At 35.9% G+C, this 23,460-nt stretch overlaps 1 protein-coding gene across 2 annotated transcripts in view; it reads right to left on the bottom strand.

Moving 5' to 3' along the window:
- Window positions 1-23,460, bottom strand: part of SLC38A6 (solute carrier family 38 member 6) — a 67,235-nt gene that overhangs the window by 21,664 nt on the left and 22,111 nt on the right. For both annotated transcript variants that reach the window (XM_055289172.2, XM_063644541.1), the window contains exons 4-6: window positions 14,871-14,923; window positions 11,267-11,306; window positions 342-420 (exon numbers count right to left, since the gene is read on the bottom strand). In XM_055289172.2, coding sequence (XP_055145147.1) covers window positions 342-420; window positions 11,267-11,306; window positions 14,871-14,923 — 172 coding nt within the window. The remainder of the gene's footprint in view (window positions 1-341; window positions 421-11,266; window positions 11,307-14,870; window positions 14,924-23,460) is intronic.

Consider the following 23,460-nt stretch of genomic DNA (forward strand, 5'->3'; position numbering starts at 1 on the left):
ACCCCAGTCTTGTATATTCCCAGAAATTTATCCTTTACTCCTCCTTAAGAGCATCTCAATCTCAGACCTGTCTTAGCCTATCTCACACCCCCAAGGAATGCAAGGATTATATCTGGTGCTTCATATGGTTCACAGAACAGCGCTTTCATATGGGTAATCAATAAACATTGGCTGAGTAGTTTCTATTCTATTACTGCTTCACTTCTGCCTAATTTGTAACTGTCTTGAGGGCAAGGACTACATTTATTTTACTTGCCACTACAAGTATTGCCATTTACAGCTTAATAAATATTTATCAAAGTAATACATGAATGGACACAATGTAAAATACTTTTTCTTACCTACTATAGTCTCCAGTCAAAAATTCTGCAATAGCAGCAGGAAGCTCTGTTTTAATAATTAAAAGATAAGATGACATAGCTGCAAAAGAATAAAAAGTGTTCCTATTAGAATTCTATGATTTTTAACCATTTAAACAATAATCCATCTAGGAAAACACATGTCCATTAGAGCTATGACAACATATGGAAGATTAACATATAACATACTATACCAAAGATACACACACACACACACACACACACACACACACACACACACACAGATAAGTAACTGTAGAGAAGAATAACAATTGTTAGGTTCATTAAGTATATTTTGTTTACATTTCAAGTCCAAAGCAAACTAGGTAAGAGAAACGGTCTTGATTACAGGCTACTTTTAAATGAAATTTTGTACGAAGTTTTACAAAAAATCTCTTATATGCTATCACCCCATCTAAGGCATTAGAGGTTAGTTTAGCAACAACTGACATAGACACAGAAGTTTAACAGGTATGGCTAGTAACTGGATTATTTGTTCCTTCTTACTAGAGAAAGATGCCTCCCCACAACAGAGAAGTCTCATTCCCTCTGTCCCTTTCTTTTCCTCTCTCTACTACCCACCCCTGCATTATGAATACATATAATTATAGGATAAAAAAGAATACATAATGAATTACATTTAAAATTAGTCTCTAAAAAGATTAGAGAAAGTTCAATAGAAACCATTAAGTATATTAAAAAGACAAAACTTCCAACTTTTATTCCATTTTATTAACAGGGTTCATCTATATTATGTAATCATAACCTGAAGCTAGCATTATTTCTCACATTTAATCTAACAGAGTCCGATAAATAACTACCTTTTATAGCACTTTAATAACGATCCTAATTCTGATGTAGCTATGAAAACAAATTCTATAAAAATATTAGGAAAAGTTTTAATATGGTTACAGAATACAGAACTCATTCATATGTAAATACTTGAGTTTAAGCTTAAATATATAGCAACTCAGATGATTTGTAGTCAGAACTTCAATTTAACAGAGTAAGATTCTCTTTCCCCCCAGAGATTATGTTTGTGTGTATGTGTCGGGGCCAAAAAGGAAACGCCCATGAAGAATAAAGAGTGTTTGGGAGGCCAAGGCGGGTGGATCACGAGGTCAGGAGTTCGAGACCAGCCTGGCCAACATGGTGAAATCCCGTCTCTACTAAAAATACAAAAATTAGCCAGGCGTGGTGGCGGGTGCCTGCAATACCAGCTAACCCGGGAGGCTGAGGCAGGAGAATCGCTTGAAACTGGAAGGCGGAGGTTGCAGTGAGCCGCGACTGCACCACTGCACTCCAGCCTGGGTGAAAGAGCAAAATTCTGTCTCAAAAAAAAAAAAGAATAGAGTATACTTTGTGTGCACATTAATTTTATTACTTATTTATATATCAGGAAACATTTCACTTTCTCCTTACAAAACTTACAAAAGCTAAGAACAAAAATGAATGCCAAGTTTCAATGGCAAAAATCTGGGGAAAAATTGATTAAAAGGCTCAAATAGTTTAAGAAGAATGTATATTTCTCAATCAACATTATTTGAAAGGAGCTTAACTTCATGATTACAATGCCATGTGACCATTTAACTTGAGGAAAAAAAGGATACATGCTAGTTTGTGTGTAGATTTGTATGGAGATAGATAATACTATAGACACACATAAACATACACACACTCTCAATTTTTTTTAGTAAAATAACATGTATTTATGTCAAAGTAAAATTTAGAACAGTTAAATAATCACTTCTCTGTGATGAAAATATACATATACATATTTTTTCAGTTTACAACGATTTCTTTTTCCCTAGCAGAAGTATAGCTATGTCTCAGTGAGTTGACTAAAATCTGCAAAATCTTTCAGTTATGGGGTATTACATCTGATTGCATGTGAAAATGTGTTCTGTATTGTTCATATTCTCATAAGGAAAAATGCTATCAATTTGGCACAGAACAGAAGGAAGGTTTCGACAACCTTCTCCATTCAAGGATTTGGAGTTTTTATAATATTTTACCGATTCCAAAGAACTCTACACATATGGTGCAAAGATAAAAATTGTGAACCGAATTTTCTGAAACCGGCCTAGACTTACTTAAATATATCTTGTGAGAGAGACAGAAAAGAAAAAAGACAAAATACTTGAAAACAAGGAAAGCAGACTTCCTATAAAATGTAATTTATTATCTGCCCATCTTTCTTTCTTGCTTGGATTAATCCAACACCACATGCATTTCTAAAATTTCAGACATTCATCTCTTTCAGTAATTTTCTATTATTTCTTTTGGACCTTTAGCTGTAGAAAGCTTCAGTGAATATGAGACCCTATTTCTTTCTAATACAGTATCTGTCATTCTTTCCAGAATTTCCATTAGCCCTTGGCTAATCATCTGATCACTTTTATCCTTTGTTGTACCCTTAACTCTGGTTTTCAAAAGGGAGTACTATTTCATTAGATTCCAGTCTGAAGAATCATGTATATTTTAAGAAATACGAACTCACCAAACATGTGTTTCTCTCTCAAAGAAGACCTCACATACAAGATACAAATATAATAAAACATGCAAAATATTGCTTCTTTTCTAGAGAATGCTAGTATATATTTTAAGAGCTACACAACCACAGAACTTACTATAGGGGAAAACCCACACGGATTAAGCCAGTAAAACAAAGACCACCACCATTCTATTCACTGTGAAAATTTTTTTCTTAATCACAAGTAAACTTTCATGTAAGAACTAGCACTTTAACACATTATATTATATATAATACAGAAAAGAAACAAAAAGATTACCAAATACACATTAAGTTAGGAAATATATCTTAATTAAATTCATACAAAAGAACAATCAGCTCAATAAAATGAACTGGAAAAGTTTTAAAGATATACTATTGATAGGAACGCTCATATTGCCTTTAACTAAAAGGTTTACTAGATCAAATAGCTGTCTGCCACAGTTTTTGTCTCATGTCTTTTATAAATGGCATAAGAAAGTGTTCAAGCACTTACCTTACAGACCAGTCATAAGCAAAAATTTGTAAATGATTTTGGGTGACATGGACACCTAGTATAGATTCCTAAAACAAGACACACCATGTTCTACTCTAAATTAATAGCTGCAACTGGGTCATCCACAAGAGCCATGTATATAGTTAAGTGGCCCCAAAACACCAAAGCCAAAATCAGTGCCAGAAGATATACCTTGATGTCAGGTATTCAGCCATTATAAATCACTTGGTTTTACCACATTAACTAAATAGGTATTCTTTTCTACTTAATTTTAAACATAACTAATAGAACTCATTTAATAGAAACTTCTCTGGGAAAAAATAAAACATGCGTCAACTGAAAACACAGAAGTTGAAAGCACTCTTTAAAAACAACATGGAGAAGCAACAGTAATATTAAAAAGTGACTAAAATGGGATAAAATCTGATTAGGTAATAGCAAGCTGCAAGGTGTTAATATCTGTTGATCTAATTATAAAGTGAAATACATGAATTGGGCCCGGGAGGTTGAGAGGAGACATGTTAGAAACAGAGAAACAGAGAAGGGACTCTGGGTGGAGATCCATGAAAACAGCTAACATCTTTGTTTTTTAGATGCCTACTGTATGCTTGGTAGTATTCTACACAAGTTATTTCCTCACTTCATCTTTACACAAACCTGTGAGGTACATATTACTTATTTCACAGAATATAAGGAGGCACAAAGAAGTAACTTGCCCAAGCTAGTGATGGTGCAAACATCCAGCCTGGGTTGAGAAACTCGTTCTATTAACTAGTATGCGATGAGAAAGTGCAGGAGCAAAGAGAAAAAGTAAACCAACAAAACAAAGACAAATAAGGAAAGTCTACCAGAAGGACCACTCTTCAGAATTATTTTTCTTTTTTAAATCAATATTTAAACAAACTACTTTTGAATGCTGAGATTAACAGTTGACTTCAAAGGAAATGAATCTCTATCACAGAGAACATTAGTCAGAAGCTTTAGTAACACTTAGAATTTTCATTTCATCTTGAGATATATTTTCAATGTATTTAATTTTTCAGTATTGTAGCTGCTTTGGTGATGTGATTAGTTCAAAATTCATGGAGTTTCATGATGAGATTCTATTGCATCTACTGCTATGACTCTACTGTATTTATGGCTGTGACTGTAGTTCTGAAGAGGAAGTTTCCTATTCTCACATATTTGAAATATTAACACTCCACTGAAATCTAAAAAATAAAAATCAGTCTCTGTGCTTCCAAATACTGTATTCTTATGGGTTATTTTTCCCAGCACTCTGAAAATGCTTCCCAAGTTGTCGTTATTAAGCATACAAACTTAAAAAAACAAACCAACCCTAATTGGAGTTTGGGCCTAAGACATCATTACAGTTTATGAAGATAAGAATCTTTTTTGTTAAACATGTAAAGTATATGTATGAGGATAGAATTACTTACAGCTATTTTTAAAACAGAATTAGGTTTTCAGCACTTGGGAGAAGTTTAGCAATTCTTAAAGGATTACTCAGCCCTAAACAAACGGATGTACTACGGGGAAAAAATAAGTTTGCCTTTCTGTCTCAGAGAGATTCAATTTTATTTCAAACATGTTTTTAGTCATGGATACTAACTGGTTTATTCTATTCAATGTGTCTTATTAATCTGGTGGTCCCACAAAATATCTAAATGCTGCTGAAGTTCTATCTGCACTCAAATAGTACAGAACACATGCATAAATGAAAATCAAAATATATGGGGGAAAATGCTCCCCCATGACCCTAGAAAAAGATGTATATCTTTGTCTTACCATTTTCAGGATCTTAAATTTGAATAAAAAATGACCAAAATATCTACTGTTCTGAAAATTTTATAATTTTCAATAGAAATTACTAAGAAAAATATTTTCAAAACCTTAAAAAAGATACATTACCAGTAAATGTTGTCAAATGAAGTGCTTATGAGAAAGACTCTCCAAATTTCCTGTACCTCTCCTATTCTAAGGCAGTGCTTTCTAGAATTTCTAGACAACACTGTCTCAAGAAAGCTGCAGTTTCACCACAGACAAACTGACCAGCAGATGGCGATGTATCTGCGCGCCCAATCCTAGTTTCCCAAGAAACAATACAAACTAGTGTATCTGAAACACTCTTAGTACTTTACTAGCCTACCAAAAAGTAAATAAATAAAATGCATGAATGAATATACAGGAAGAAAGTAAATCCAAGTAGTTTCTAGTATCTAATATTGTGAATTTTTCAAATACTGAGAATTTGAGATTTTTATAATTCTCAACTGAAAATGATCTTATTTATACCTTTCTCTTTAAGAGATTTAGAAATGGGGTTACCCGAGTCCATAGATTACCAAACTGAGGTGTTAATAAAGGCTGCAAGAGTAAGGTGTGTGGATTCTGTGCCAGACTGAAACATCTGGGTCATTCTAGCAATTTCAGGAGGTTTCAGTAAGACTACTAATATTTATGGTTTTCCTTTCACAATACGTAGTAATGATTACATTTTCAATCTCCTTTAAAGAACAGGGGCTTTGAAGAACTAAGGAAAGCATATGCTATTCATAGTAATCCTTCATATTTATAAGAGCAAAATAAGAATATAACATCCTCCTAGGAGCTGCTCATCTTTCCACATTTTGAATTGGGCAAGTTGTGAAACCAGAAATAACATCAATTGACTTCACTGTTACCATGTGCTTGTAAGTTAATAATACTTTTTCTGGCTTGACTAAGAAGATGATTGGGATGTAGTGTTTGATTTCTAGTGATATTCTAACCTACCGAATGGTTTACTTCAGGAGTTCAAATGAATGTGAAACCAACTACTTACCTTAGTTAAGAAAAGAATCACATAATACAACACTGTTACAGGAACTATGTGAAAACTACCTTATACTTATTTTCTACTACAGTTATTAATCTTTTATCTTTAGTTAGGCCACCAAATTCAAACTCTCTAAGCCAGAATTGTCCCCTATAACAGCTTTAAATGTTAAAACTTCCAGACACCTCTTTTCTGACTTTGGGTCCCAGTAGCAGTGGCTCTCAACAAATGCTACTCCAGCACCTGAGGAAATGGGCTGCAGAGGGTTACCTCTGGCTCTAGCCAATGTTGAGCCTGTTATTCATTAGTATTGGGAGGATATCAGGAATTGCTTTTAAGTAGTAATTTACTATATGGTTCCCAAATTTCCAAAGCCAAGGATTTCCATAACCTTAGAATAAGTGTTAAATTTAGTGTGTGGCATTTTTTTCCATTATAAAATTTAGATATTTTATTTGAAGACAGTAGATTTTTTCAATCAATTTGTCAGACCACACTAGAGCCTTGTGACTAATACTTGGTGCCTGATTAATCTTGGGGAAGAAAAACAATTTTCTGTGAAGTTCTAACAGTAGACGCTTTCCTAAAAACTATATGCTCACTTACATATACTGGGGTTTCTCTTCCTGGTCAATCAACTCTCTTTTTGCTCTTGAAGGAGTACTAAGCCAGGTCACTAGCTTTTCCCTCTCTCCCCTCTTATTCCTTTCTTTCTTCCTATAATAAATGTTATTTACTAAATGTATACTATGTGCTAAGTTCTAGGGATGTAAATAAATAAGCACATTAATTTGATTTATGGAATATGGAAATGTGGGAAATAAATTGGGTCTTTGGTGAAAGACACATGAAACAAATATTGATCAAGGGCAATTCATGGTCATTTTGCTTTTAAAGGCCTTCCATTTCAATTTTTTTCATGGATTCACCACAGGAATTGTATCTCATGAAAACTGAGAAGTATTTAAATGTTACAAAGAATAAGAGAGTTAAGAAACATTAAGATACGATTTTCTTAACCTGAAAATAATAGATATTTTACACATATGTGTGTGTGTGTATATATATATATATATATATTTTTTTTTTTTTTTTTTTTTTTTTTTTTTTTGAGACAGTTGCCCAGGTTGGAGTTCAGTGGCGAGATCTTGGCTCACTGCAACCTCCATCTACTGGGTTTAAACCATTCTCCTGCCTCAGCCACCTGAGTAGCTGGGACTTACAGGCACACAACCCCACGCCTGGCTAATTTTTTATATTTTTAGTAGAGACTGGGTTTCACCATGTTGCCCAGGCTTGTCTCAAACTCCTGAGCTCAGGCAATCCTCCCACTTTGGCCTCCCAAAGTGCTAGGCTTACAGGCATGGGCCTCCATACCCAGCCTATTTCAATATATTGTTAACCTATTTTACATCAATGAGATCTAACTCTCCCCGATATTTTGAACTTTTAAATTTTTATATAATTCTAAACTAGAAGTCATTCTATGGTCTTTCAAGTTTCTTTTTTTATCACTTACATAGTATATTCAATTGTCTCTTTGAGGCAAAATCTTAGGCTTTTAAGCAGAACTTTAAAAACTGTCTAATTCATTCAACAAATATTACTTATTGAGCTCTTCTCAGAAATTAGGTAAAGTTAGGAAAACAAATAAAAACACATAGTTCCTGTCCCCAAGAAGTTAGAAAATCTTCAACATTTAATCTTTTCACATTTTTCAAACATTTACTATATCATAGCAGAAAGAATAAAGGCCAACTGAGCAAGGTTTGAATCCAGGCTTCATTATGGGATAAATGAGAACAAGTTACTTATCTCCACTGCACACTGATCTCTTCTCTATAAAATGAAGATAATATCTATATTGAAGAGTTGTTATAATTAAAGTATCTAGTAGAGTGCTTGACCTAAATAGAATCTATTACATTATTTTTCAGTTTTAATGTAAACAACCACTGCAAAACTCAGATAATTTATACTAACAAACATTCTTTTAAAAAAAAGTTATCTGAACTACACTATTTGCAGACAGGCACTTAAGATGTGTAAAAATTCAATCTGATTTACACTTAATATAATCTTTTAAATATCCAATGTATTTCCAATTAATAAAGAAAATAATCAAAATCCATTTTAATGAAGTAACATTGGTCATATGATTGACTTACTTATTATAATAAAACTGTATATATATACTTATTTAATATAATGATGCAGTATATTAAATATCCTCCCAAATAAGTATGTTATTTGCAAGCATATATGGACTAGAAGTTCCACAGATTCTGTATAAATCAATCAAGAAACTACATTTTAAGGATAGGGTTCCTAGACTTTAACCTAAGAGGAGGTTCTAAAGGGTAGTCCTAAGAACTGAAGTTCCCTTTTTCTTAGTGACAAAAAATAGTATCCATGAATGCTTTTAGGGCAATAGTTATTGATTTGTTAAAGATACCTAAGAAAGGGCCAAATCATCTTTTGAACCAAGTATAACCCTCTCATTGAACTTTCCTGTATTAAAATATGTTAATACCTTAAAATAATTAATGTGTCTCCCAATGTGCCAAATTTGAATTCAAATTTTGGGGTAAGAAGGGACCTTAAATTCCCTGCTTCCCACTCTACCGTCCAACAATTTAACAAAGAGGGAACTGAAGCCAAGACAGTGAGAGTGAGGGATTTCCACAAGACACATGGCTACCCAATGGCAGAGACTGGTGTAGATAGAATTCAAGGTATCTGACTTCCAATCTAGTGTTCTGCTCACAAGAGCAAGCTTCCAATTCTATTATAATAAAGAAATGGTTTATGTACATCTGGCTACCAAAAAAGAAAAAACTCTGAAAATATGTCTTTGGTTACTACTGACTGGGCACTTAATACACTTTTAACCAATGTGAAGAAAATCATGAAGATATCATTCTAAAAACTAAATAAGCATTACCAGCTTTTCTAAATTTAAGGGACATTAAAAACTGCTGTGACCGCTCTAAATCACCTTTTTTAAAAAAAGTTCTAAAATAAGCAAGCAAGCAAGCAAACCAACAAAATTAAGAGTTGGGAAAACTCATGTTTTATCCACCTCCAAATGTAAGAATCCTTTCTAGAATTCTGGCAACTGACCAACCAGCTCTGTTTGAATGTTTTCAGGGCTAAGGAGCATTTTCAAAGGGATGTAGGCCATCCTCATTATCACACAGCTTAGTTACAAGGGTACTCTGAATGAGAAAACCCAAAACAGCTTCTCTGTAGATTTCTATACGTTAGCACCAGTTCTGCCCTCTGGAACAATACTTGAATTAGTCTAGTGTCTTTTTTGTATTTCATGTTCAGTCTTTCAAAGATCTGAAGCTAGATGCCAGTCTAGCATTTCCCTTTTCTCTTCTTGATAAACATATCTAGAATATTTAAAGTACTTAGAAAGAGATCATACAAATCATTTCAGCTCTATTCTGCTCAACAAGTTTATCAATTCCCAGGTATTACACTAGGTGTTGGGAGTACAAAGAGAAATGAGGCATACTTTTGAGCTAAAGGAACTTAACAATATAGTGGGGTACAGGAGCATACATACAGAGAAGTTAAATCTAGTAGCAACAAATGCTACAGTATAGCCATCTCCAATAACAGTTATAAACAAGATTAGAGAACAAGGAAGGAATCAAGGTGAAAGGGACAAAGAATACAACAGTGGGCATTGTGCCAGGGTCACAAATTTGGATCTAAATTGCTGAACTGAAGAGTCTACATAAACTGTTAAACAATGGTTCAATCTAACCTAAACAATATGTGATAGTTCTTAGAACCTATACAGAGCGGATAAAGAGGGATTAAAAATATAAAAATATACATCATATTCAGAAACATTATCAATGCACAGTTAAGCAATACTTATTTGCTAAATAAATTATTCTAAAATAGATCTTAAAATCAATGACTATAATAAATTCACAAATGAAGAGACTGGTTTTCTTGACTTTCTACTGTGAAGTGTGAAGTAGTGTGTGTTAGGAGAAAATTATTTGGTATGGCATGCAAGAAAGCATTCTTTTTATTCATATTTTTTCATGAAAATTCAAAGAATTAAAACAGGATTCCAAAACAATGGCAGCACAATTTACTGGTGGAATGTTAATTTTTCCTTAACCAAAAAAACCTATTAAAGATGGAATTTGATTGAACAATACTTAAAGTGATATAGCTCAGACCTCTTGAGTATGAGAGCTGAAGTTTATTAAAACTGTCATCTTTGAATTAAATTGTTACATGTAAAAAATAAGATTAAAATGTCCTCTGACTACACAATCCTGTATAAGATCCAAAGTGCATGTCAACCTTTTCTGTGTATTTTCCTTTAAGAGCATTTATTTAGCACTTCAGTCAATGATAAAAGAAAACTAAGACATTGTTCATCACTACACAACTTCTTTACAACATATACACACATGATACCCATATTTTGGATTTAAATGTTTAATACATTTACTCAGTAACTGTCTATAATTAACAGTAATTTTATTTCTACATAGTTCCCAATATTGAGATCATTTCTAGAATTGGTTATTAATAGGAACAAGATACAGGATAAATGTGAGAATGTTTATCTCAGATTTATTTATGTTTTAAACCACTTGGTCATTTTAAATTCTTGGTTACAAGAGGACACTGTTGTCCATAGTTGATTGTTCACAGCCCACGGAACACTAATCCATCTAAAGTAGTATCTGCCAATAGAGTGATTAGAACAAAAGTAGAGGGAAAATATTTTAAAATCACCAGGAGAACTTTTCCAGACTGTATCCTACCTTCACAATCACAGAAAGCCAATGTTTTAGAGGTGTGTTACAGACCTAATAACATGACTGCAATCAGGGTTTAGCTGGAACTGAATTTAGGAGCTACTGTCACAAGTGTTGCTAAAAAGGATAAAAAAAAAAAAGAGAGTAAAGAGGCCAACACACGGGCTTCTGAAGATAGCTATGTCTACAGAAGTTCCCAGCTAGAGCTGTAGTAAGATAACAATTCAGAGGACATTATTGCCATCACATTTATGCATAAACAGTGCACTTTCAATTGCTTACCTCCAATATTCTGAATTATTATGGTGCCTGCCACCACCAACTGTAAAAGAACAAAATATTCAGAAGATAGAAGGGGAAATAATATAAAAGGATCAGTATTTTATTAAAATCCAGTAACTATTACTAAAAAAGCAGATGCAGAAGTTGTAAGTGAAGAGAAACTAAAAAGAAATTTGCCAGTCATTTGAAATACATAAAATTAATAATAATCACATTAAAAAGTATTTCTTTAATAGTTCCATAGTTACTATAAAGAAGTTTTTGAAATTTTTCTTGGCAGTCACTTTTAAATAGTTAAAAGCTAGTAATCGATGATTATCAAGTATAAAAATTAGAAGTGTGGGAGTGGTGTCTCATTCCCTTCTTGCTGGTTTTACCACACTGCTTAAATAAGTAGAAAAAGACAGGCTGGGTGTGCTATGCCAATGCTATATTGCCTAAAAGGAAATGATATAAGTTTTCTGACTATATCAGCTTGGCATATACCAAGACTTTGTTTGAGCATCCCAGTCCCGGAGATTAATAAACTCTAGAGCCCAATTATTGTCAAATCCTGAAAATATAGGCAAAATGTTCCAAACTCAATAATGTGAATTAAGTGGAGTATAAGACAATGGGAGCTGGCAAAAACTGTAGGATATTGGAGAATTCCTCCCCCTTCAATGGGGCAGGTGCTACTCAGCTCTGGCCAGTTGATAATACAGATCTTCCGATTTTTCAAAGAAAGTCAGAAATTAAATTTTTTCATACTTTAATGATGCTTAGTTGGTAATCAGTTAAAAATAAAAAATATTTGAGCCATATAAAATGTGCCTGAGGACTAAATTCAGTCTGCAGGCTTGTTAGCTTATCATCTTTGATAGAGATTCCTGGGGAACTCAAGGTGATCAGATATACTTACAGGAAACAGTAAAACACTGTGCTTCCATGTGGGCCTTTCAATCACTCAAGTCTTAATGGATCGGAACCCCAACTTATGCCTGGAGCTGACTGGCTGTCTAGCATCTTTCAGTTCTACATGAATTGGGAACAGATAATCTTTCACGCCCATCTTTGTTAGGAATTCTATCAGTTGCGCAGATTTGCCTACCCCAAAAACAATCTAAGTTATTAGGACCTAGGAGCCTTGAGGTTTGCAGAGGAGGGCTAATGATATGAAAATCTGGCAAAGCGTCTTTGGAGAGGTAGTGATTGCCACTTGAATGCTCTCCAGAAAAAATTCTGCATTTCAGCCTATGTAAAACTTAGTTCCAAAATGTCGAAGTTATTTGTGAAAAGACTATTTTGAACTTGTGTGTACTATCTTCAGTACAAATGATACCTGTCAGTAGTAGGTATACATGAAATTTGGTTTTATTTTCAATTAATATATTGCAAAAACAGTAATATTAACTTATTGATGATTATTCTTTCATTCTTTGGCTGAATTTAAGCATTTAATATCTTGAAAGCTAGAATATCTACCTATCTACCTACCTGCCTACCTACTTATGTTTTTAATGCCTAGCATAGTACATGGTACAAAGTATTTGATCAATAAATATTTGTCTGGTGAATAAATACCAATTTATAGATATTTAAATAAAGCTTCCTTAAAAAGTTTAAAACATTTCAAAAAATTTCTTTATCATAATATTATCCCATATTATAACCATATAATATCTGGATAGAAGGAAATGGTTAAGTTTCAACCCAAATGTGGAAGTGGGGAGAAAATTTAAACAAGCAACCAAACAACAACTCCTCATTCAGAGTATGCTTTGTCTAGTGTGCCTGCCTACTATGAACTTTTTTGGTGCATGTATTAAAATGACAATGCAACTACTCTAAGAGTTTTAGGAAAAGAAGACTCTCAGCAGTCCCTACTCTTTAAACTTTGCTGTTGTACAAGGAATGCAGGAAATATGAACATGAAATGACAGTGATGTCAGTGATGCTACTTAGAGTTATGTTTACAGGTTATGTTATATTAATTGTGGAATTTTCTCATACAAAAAATATTTTCTTCTTCATTTAAACTAGATGGAGGAAACTGATCCCTGGCTACACCAAACATCCTAATCCTCTAGAACAGAAACATTGATAATAAGGAAGATTAACAAAACCTTTTACCCTCAAGTAACATATTCTGTTTTGTTTAAGTTTCAGGTTACTAAGGTCCAAGCCATGATGCTATATAGTATATGATTTAAGCATTCCTTTTCGTACTTTAAAAACAAAGTTAGGGCCAGGCACGGTGGCTCATGCTGTAATCCCAGCACTTTGGAAGGCCGAGGCAGGCGGATCACCTGAGGTCGGGAGGTCGAGACTAGACTGACCAACATGGAGAAACCTGTCTTTACTAAAAATACAAAATTAGCCAGGCTTGGTGACACATGTCTGTAATTCCAGCTACTCAGGAGGCTGAGGCAGGAGAATCGCTTGAACCCGGGAGGCGGAGGTTATGGCGAGCTGAGATCATGCCATTTCACTCCAGCCTGGGCAACGAGAGCAAAACTGTCTGAAAAAACAAAAACAAAAAACTCCACCAAAGTTAACTGGAATGTAAATGCAGGTTTTCTCTCCATTGCATAGCTATATATATTTTCTCCAGACTCACTTTCAGAAGTTAGTTTAGCCAGTTACAGATAGAGTATCCTTTTAGAATAAAAATAAAACAAAAAATGGTAAGTATGTGAAGTAATTCAAATATTAATTAGGTCAATTTAGCCATTCTACAATGTTTACATATTTCAAAATGACATGCTGTCCATAATAAATATATACAATTTTTATTTGTCAATCGAAAACATAAAAACACAAACAACAGATTTACAAACAAAAGAATTCCTGTTTGGAGCCAAAATGAATATGAATTTTAGAAGTATAGTAGCTCTTCAGAAATTAAAAAAAATATATACTACAGCACTAATAGTAATGTTCAACTCCTGATTACTGGTGGAAGACAATTATTTTTCTCTACCTATTAAACTAGTGTAGTATCCCTATTGCAAGTAAGTGCCCAATAAATAATGCTGTTATTTCTCTTATTCTGAGTAAGCAAAGCAGTAGATCTAGAGTTCTAGGATGTGGTACTGGCTTTATATAATAGTTGACAAATAGGTCCCTTAATTTGTCTGGTCCTTAATTTCCTCACCTATAAATGAGAGGACAGCTAGATAATCTTTTAGCAATGTTCAATTCTTAAGTGATATGATCTTCTGATTACTGGTTTTGTAAACAGCCATGCTACAATTTGAATTCAATGTTGCTTTTCTTTTCTTGTCTTTATGAGGGTTTACTCATATGAGTACATAATCAAAATTAATACAACTTAAAACAGGTCATCATTACTCTTTAAAGTCATTCAAGTCATTGTGCTATTTTATTAGGATGAAACATATTAAAAGATTCAAGCATTGAATTAAATGTATTGATGCATTTTTAGGCAGGACACAAAGACTTCTCTTTCTCTGCCTGTTCCCATCATTCTCTCTTTTCTCACTTTAGTTTCCTTTTATTCCTCTAATGTCTTCCTCTTATATATACTTGTCTCTTTTAACTTGAAACAAAAGGAAAAATGCCACTTTCGGTTTTGGACACAATGAGGAGGAAAAAAAATTACCTTTCCAGGTAATCCAAATGCAAAGAGTCCAAGATCTTCATAAGATGTTACAGCTGTTAAGAGAAATTAAAATGTTCACTTTTAGACAAAACTATTTATGGGTCAGGTCCTAAATCTACTACTACAAACTAAGTACAGTATAATTCTTATGATTCAGGCCAATCAGGACTAAACACAAAATGAGAAAATTCTCCCTAACATCCTCAAATAAAGGCAATAGTAAAAAGGATGGCTGGGCTTAATTAGCTGTTTTATGTAAAAGCCTTTGGTAATTTTCATCAAATCTTTCATTTTCATCCCAAAATATAAGCCACAATACCTATGATTTTCAGATGTCTTTGTAGAACATGTCTTCTCTCAGTAGTGACAGTTTTTACTTTTTAAAAAAATCACCAAGGATTCTTTTATTATGTTGCTCTAATATCTCATTTCTGAAAGATTCTCTCTCTCAAGATGCACATATTAAAAGTTATTTCTGGATGCAGAAGACGGGTGATTTCTGCATTTCCAACTGAGGTATCAGGTTCATCTCACTAGGGAGTGTCGGACAGTGGGTGCAGGACAGTGGGTGCAGCACACCCAGAGTGAGCCGAAGCAGGGTGAGGCATCGCCTCACCCGGGAGGCAAAAGGGGTCAGGGAATTCCCTTTCCTAGTCAAAGAAAGGGGTGACAGACAGCACCTGGAAAATCGAGTCACTCCCACCCTAATACTGCGCTTTTCCAACGGTCTTAGCAAACGGCACACCAGGAGATTATATCCCGCGCCTGGCTCAGAGGGTCTTACGCCCACGGAGCTTCGCTCATTGCTAGCACAGCAGTCTGAGATCAAACTGCAAGACCGTAGCGAGGCTGGGGGAGGGGCGCTGCCATTGCCAAGGCTTGAGTAGCTAAACAAAGCAGCCGGGAAGCTGGAACTGGGTGGAGCCCACCACAGCTCCAGGAGGCCTGCATGCCTCTGCAGACTCCACCTCTAGGGGCAGGGCATAGCCAAACAAAAGGCAGCAGAAACCTCTGCAGACTTAAATGTCCCTGTCTGACAGCTTTGAAGAGAGCAGTGGTTCTCCCAGCACGCAGCTGGAGATCTGAGAACGGACAGATTGCCTCCTCCAGTGGGTCCCTGACCCCTGAGTAGCCTAACTGGGAGGCACCCCCCAGTAGGGGCAGACTGACACCTCACATGGCCAGGTACTCCTCTGAGACAAAACTTCCAGAGGAACGATCAGGCAGCAACATTTGTGGTTCAGCAATATCCGCTGTTCTGCAGCCACCGCTGCTGATACCCAGACAAACAGGGTCTGGAGTGGACCTCCAGCAAACTTCAACAGACCTGCAGCTGAGAGTCCTGACTGTTAGAAGGAAAACTAACAAACAGAAAGGACATCCACACCAAAACCCACCTGTAGGTCACCATCATCAAAGACCAAAGATAGACAAAACCACAAAGATGGGGAAAAAACAGAGCAGAAAAACTGGAAACTCTAAAAAGCAGAGCGCCTCTCCTCCTACAAAGGAACGCAGCTCCTCACCAGCAATGGAACAAAGCTGGATGGAGAATGACTTTGACGAGGTGAGAGAAGAAGGCTTCAGACAATCAAACTACTCCAAGCTAAAGGAAGAAGTTCGAACCCATGGCAAAGAAGTTAAAAACCTTGAAAAAAAATTAGACGAATGACTAACTAGAATAATCAATGCAGGGAAGTCCTTAAAGGACCTGCTGGAGCTGAAAACCAAGGCACGAGAACTACGTGACGAATGCACAAGCCTCAGTAGCCGACTCGATCAACTGGAAGAAAGGCTATCAGTGATAGAATACCAAATGAATGAAATGAAGCGAGAAGTTTAGAGAAAAAAGAATAAAAAGAAAGAAACAAAGTCTCCAAGAAATATGGGACTATGTGAAAAGACCAAATCTCTATCTGATTGATGTACCTGAAAGTGACAGGGAGAATGGAACCAAGTTGGACAACACTGCAGGATACTATTCAGGAGTACTTCCCCAATCTAGCAAGGCAGGCCAACATTCAAATTCAGGAAATACAGAGAACGCCACAAACATACTCCTCGAGAAGAGCAACTCCAAGACACATAATTGTCAGATTCATCAAAGTTGAAATGAAGGAAAAAACGTTGAGGGAAGCCAGAGAGAAAGTTGGGTTACCCACAAAGGAAAGCCCATCAGACTAACAGCAGATCTCTCGGCAGAAACTCTATAAGCCAGAAGAGAGTGGGGGCTGATATTCAACATTCTTAAAGAAAAGAATTTTCAACCCAGAATTTCATATCCAGTCAAACTAAGCTTCATAAGTGAAGGAGAAATAAAATACTTTACAGACAAGCAAATGCTGAGAGATTTTGTCACCACCAGGCCTGCCCTAAAAGAGCTCCTGAAGGAAGCACTAAACATGGAAAGGAACAAGTGGTACCAGCTACTGCAAAAACATGCCAAATTGTAAAGACCATCAAGGCTACGAAAAAACTGCATCAACTAACGAGCAAAATAACCAGCTAACATCATAATGACAGGATCAAATTCACACATAACAATATTAACCTTAAATGTAAATGGGCTAAATGCTCCAATTAAAAGACACAGACTGGCAAGTTGGATAAAGAGTCAAGACCCATCAGTGTGCTATTTTCAGGAAACCCATCTCATGTGCAGAGACACACATAGGATCAACTCAAGATCTACCAAGCAAATGGGAAACAAAGGCAGGGGTTGCAATCCTAGTCTTGGATAAAACAGACTTTAAACCAACAAAGATCAAAACAGACAAAGGAGGCCATTACATAATGTAAAGGAATCAATTCAACAAGAAGAGCTAACTATCCTAAATATATATGCACCCAATACAGGAGCACCTAGATTCATAAAGCAAGTCCTTAGAGACCTACAAAGAGACTTAGACTGCCACACAATAATAATGGGAGACTTTAACACCCCACTGTCAACATTAGACAGATCAACGAGACACAAACAAGGCTATCCAGGAATTGAACTCACCTCTGCACCAAGCAGACCTAATAGACATCTACAGAACTCTCCACCCCAAACCAACAGAATATACATTCTTTTCAGCACCACACCACACCTATTCCAAAATTGACCACATAGTTGGAAGTAAAGCACTCCTCAGCAAATGTAAAAGAATAGAAATTATAACAAACTGTCTCTCAGACCACAGTGCAATCAAAATAGAACTCAGGATTAAGAAACTCATTCAGAACCACTCAAACACATGGAAACTGAACAACCTGCTCCTGAATGACTACTGGGTACATAACGAAATGAAGACAGAAATTAAGATATTCTTTGAAACCAACGAGAACAAAGACACAACATACCAGAATCTCTGGGACACATTCAAAGCAGTGTGTAGAGGGAACTTTATAGCACTAAATGCCCACAAGAGAAAGCAGGAAAGATCTAAAATTGACACCCTAACATCACAATTAAAAGAACTAGAGAAGCAAGAGCAAATACATTCAAAAGTTAGCAGAAGGCAAGAAATAACTAAGATCAGAGCAGAACTGAAGGAGATAGAGACACAAAAAACCCTTCAAAAAATCAATGAATCCAGGAGCTGGTTTTTTGAAAAGATCAACAAAATTGATAGACTGCTAGCAAGACTAATAGAGAAGAAAAGAGAGAAGAATCAAATAGATGCAATAAAAAATGATAAAGGGGATATTGCCACCGATCCCACAGAAATACAAACTACCATCAGAGAATACTATAAACACCTCTATGCAAATAAACTAGAAAATCTAGAAAAAATGGATAAATTCCTGGGCACATACACCCTCCCAAGACTAAACCAGGAAGAACCTGAATCTCTGAATAGACCAATAACAGGCTCTGAAATTGAGGCAATAATTAATAGCTTACCAACCAAAAAAAGTCCAGGACCAGATGGATTCCGAATTCTACCAGAGGTACAAGCAGGAGCTGGTACCATTCCTTCTGAAACTATTCCAATCAATAGAAAAAGAGGGAGTCCTCCCTAACACATTTCATGAGGCCAGCATCATCCTGATAACAAAGCCTGACAGAGACACAATAAAAAAAGAGAATTTTAGACCAATATACCTGATGAACATCGATGCAAAAATCCTCAATAAAATACTGGCAAACGGAATCCAGCAGCACATCAAAAAGCTTATCCACCATGATCAAGTGGGCTTCATCCCTGGGATGCAAGGCCGGTTCAACATACGCAAATCAATAAATGTAATCCAGCATATAAACAGAACCAAAGACAAAAACCACATGATTATCTCAATAGATGCAGAAAAAGCCTTTGACAAAATTCAACAACCCTTCATGCTAAAAACTCTCAATAAATTAGGTATTGATGGGACGGATCTCAAAATAATAAGAACTATCTATGATAAACCCACAGCCAATGTCGTACTGAATGGGCAAAAACTAGAAGCATTCCCTTTGAAAACTGGCACAAGACAGGGATGCCCTCTCTCACCAGTCCTATTGGAAGTTCTGGCCAGGGCAATCAGGCAGGAGGAGGAAATAAAGGGGATTCAATTAGGAAAAGAGGAAGTCAAACTGTCCCTGTTTGCAGATGACATGATTGTATATCTAGAAAACCCCATCGTCTCAGCCCAAAATCTCCTTAAGCTGATACACAACTTCAGCAAAGTCTCAGGATACAAAATAGATGTGCAAAAATCACAAGCATTCTTATACAACAATAACAGACAGACAGCCAAATCATGAGTGAATTCCCATTCACAATTGCTTCAAAGAGAATAAAATACCTAGGAATCCAACTGACAAGGGATGTGAAGGACCTCTTCAAGGAGAACTACAAACCACTGCTCAATGAAATAAAAGAGGACACAAACAAATGGAGGAACATTCCATGCTCATGGGTAGGAAGAATCAATATCGTGAAAATGGCCATACTGCCCAAGGTAATTTATAGATTCAATGCCATCCCCATCAAGCTACCAATGACTTTCTTCACAGAATTGGAAAAAACCACTTTAAAGTTCATATGGAACCAAAAAAGAGCCTGCATTGCCAAGTCAATCCTAAGCCAAAAGAACAAAGCTGGAGGCATCACGCTACCTGACTTCAAACTATACTACAAGTCTACAGTAACCAAAACAGCATAGTACTGGTACCAAAACAGAGGTATAGACCAATGGAACAGAACAGAGCCCTCAGAAATAATGCCACATATCTACAACTATCTGCTCTTTGACAAACCTGACAAAAACAAGAAATGGGGAAAGGATTACCTATTTTTTTTTTTTTTTTTTTTTTTTTAGACGGAGTCTTGCTCTGTCGCCCAGGCTGGAGTGCAGTGGCGCAATCTCGGCTCACTGAAAGCTCCGCCTCCTGGGTTCATGCCATTCTGTTGCCTCAGCCTCTCTGAGTAGCTGGGACTACAGGCGCCCGCTACCACGCCCGGTTAATTTTTTTGTATTTTTAGTAGAGATGGGGTTTCACCGTGGTCTCAATCTCCTGACCTTGTGATCCGCCCACCTCGGCCTCCCAAAGTGCTGGGATTACAAGCATGAGCCACCGTGCCCAGCCACGATTTCCTATTTAATAAATGGTGCTGGGAAAACTGGCTAGCCATATGTAGAAAGGTGAAACTGGATCCCTTCCTTACACCTTATACTAAAATTAATTAAAGATGGATTAATGACTTACATGTTAGACCTAAAACCATAAAAACCCTAGAAGAAAACCTAGGCATTACCATTCAGGACGTAGGCATGGGCAAGGACTTCATGTCTAAAACACCAAAAGCAATGGCAACAAAAGCCAAAATTGACAAATGGGATCTAATTAAACTAAAGAGCTTCTGCACAGCAAAAGAAACTACCATCAGAGTGAACAGGCAACCTACAGAATGGGAGAAAATTTTCGCAACCTACTCATCTGACAAAGGGCTAATATCCAGAATCTACAATGAACTCAAACAAATTTACAAGAAAAAAACAAACAACCCCATCAAAAAGTGGGCGAAGGACATGAACAGACACTTCTCAAAAGAAGACATTTATGCAGCCAAAAAACACATGAAAAAATGCTCATCATCACTGGCCATCAGAGAAATGCAAATCAAAACCACAATGAGATACCATCTCACACCAGTTGGAATGGCCATCATTAAAAAGGCAGGAAACAACAGGTGCTGGAGAGGATGTGGAGAAATAGGAACACTTTTACACTGTTGGTGGGATTGTAAACTAGTTCAAGCACTGTGGAAGTCAGTGTGGCGATTCCTCAGGGATCTAGAACTAGAAATACCATTTGACCCAGCCATCCCATTACTGGGTATATACCCAAAGGACTATAAATCATGCTGCTATAAAGACACATGCACACGTATGTTTACTGCAGCACTATTCACAATAGCAAAGACTTGGAACCAACCCAAATGTCCAACAACGATAGACTGGATTAAGAAAATGTGGCCAGGCGCGGTGGCTCACGCTTGTAATCCCAGCACTTTGGGAGGCCGAGGTGGGCGGATCACGAGGTCAGGAGATCAAGACCACAGTGAAACCCCGTCTCTACTAAAAATACAAAAAAAATTAGCCGGGCGTGGTGGCAGGCGCCTGTAGTCCCAGCTACTCAGAGAGGCTGAGGCAGGAGAATGGTGTGAACCCAGGAGGCGGAGCTTGCAGTGAGCCGAGATCGTGCCACTGCACTCCAGCCTGGGCGACAGAGCGAGACTCCGTCTCAAAAAAAAAAAAAAAAGAAAAAAAAGAAAATGTGGCACATATACACCATGGAATACTATGCAGCCATAAAAAATGATGAGTTCATGTCCTTTGTAGGGACATGGATGAAACCGGAAATCATCATTCTCAGTAAACTATCGCAAGGTCAAAAAACCAAACACCACATGTTCTCATTCATAGGTGGGAATTGAACAATGAGAACACATGGACACAGGAAGGGGAACATCACACTCCGGGGACTGTTGTGGGGTGGAGGGAGGGGGGAGGGATAGCATTAGGAGATACACCTAATGCTAAATGACGAGTTACTGGGTGCAGCACACCAACATGGCACATGGATACATATGTAACAAACCTGCACATTGTGCACATGTACCCTAAAACTTTAAGTATAATAATAAAAAAAATTAAATAAAAAAGAGATCATTATCATTAAAAAAAAATCTAGAGCAAGAAGGCTTTTCAGTGTTACATATGGGGATATATCAAACACCTGCTTTTCAAATGACCTATTTTGCATCAGTTTCTCTGTCAGTGAGCAAGTCGTCAAGGTAATACCCATCAAAAAAGCTAACTGGAGTTTGTCTTATTTTTATGCAACAAAATAAATTATAGATAGTATATTTAGTAAACGTAGTAAGCAAATACCTTTACTGTGAACCAAAACCATAATACTGAAAGATTCCAAAAAGAATTGGTCTTTCAATTACCTAAAATTTAAAACACTTATTTTTAATTTAAAAAATTAAAATACAACAGTTACTGTTTGAGAAAATGTAATCAAACTAACAGTTTAATGAAGACAGTTTGAACTGCAACTCTGACAATAGCGGTATACATTTTAGTAATCTCAAACTTGCTCTCTGGGTCTATTTTTTTTAGTTTTATAAAAATATCTCTAAATGCAGCAAACTTCCAAATTGAGAAGAAAAAACCATTAGGCTCTTAAATGGAGACTGACTACAATGTTCAAATCCTAATTCTAGCTTTCCAGTCAGCATATCTAGCTAGTCATTCAGTCTGTCACTGCCATCGGACTTCTTTTATGTTGCAAAAATTAGAAGCACTTTTCCATGCCCGAGACAACATGAATATGAGTAATGGCTTCTTGCTTAACATTAAGGCTTTAATAAAATGTGTACACAGTCAGCCAAATGTTTGATCTCCACATACTCACTTTTTAACAACAAAAAATCTGCAGCATCTCAGCATATAAACTAAATCAACACTAGGGAAATATTTTTAAAATTCTGCTCTGTCATTTGGGCAATTTCTTAAAATGCTGAAAACAGTGTAAACTGGTATTGACTGTTGAAATGCAATTTGAACAATGAAACTTTAAAATATTTAAAACATTTGACCCCTAAGAGCTTGTCTTAAGTAAAACTAAAATCAAGAGAAATCATCATATGCAAAGATACTCAGGGGGTATTGTTTCAACTGGAAAAACAAAACTAACCTAAATGCTCAACAGTGAGAAAGTGGTTACATAAATTGTGGTAGGTATTTTTGATAGAATAATATGTAGCCATTTAAAACTCTATTTAAAATATTAAAATGCCAATATTATTTTAGGTGAAAAAATACATAAAAAGACTAAAATGAATTACAAATGGTCACAAACTTTTTTCTTTTTCTTTCTTCTTTTTTGGCAGGGAAGGATTTCCAATAGTCTATAATGAATATAATACAAGTGGTAGAACTTTATTTTTAAAAACCACATTTTTGTACCGTTCCATTTTCTCTACCAAATATCTGGTAGGTTTTATTTAAGCTGTAATTTTAATTTTCTCTGGTGTTTAGTAATTGAAGTATTGCTTGGTCTACTAACAGGAGATTTTTTTTCAGCTCTTTCCTACCATCAAAGTTT

Source organism: Symphalangus syndactylus, chromosome 8, assembly GCF_028878055.3.
Source record: "Symphalangus syndactylus isolate Jambi chromosome 8, NHGRI_mSymSyn1-v2.1_pri, whole genome shotgun sequence".
Classification (NCBI taxonomy): domain Eukaryota; kingdom Metazoa; phylum Chordata; class Mammalia; order Primates; family Hylobatidae; genus Symphalangus; species Symphalangus syndactylus.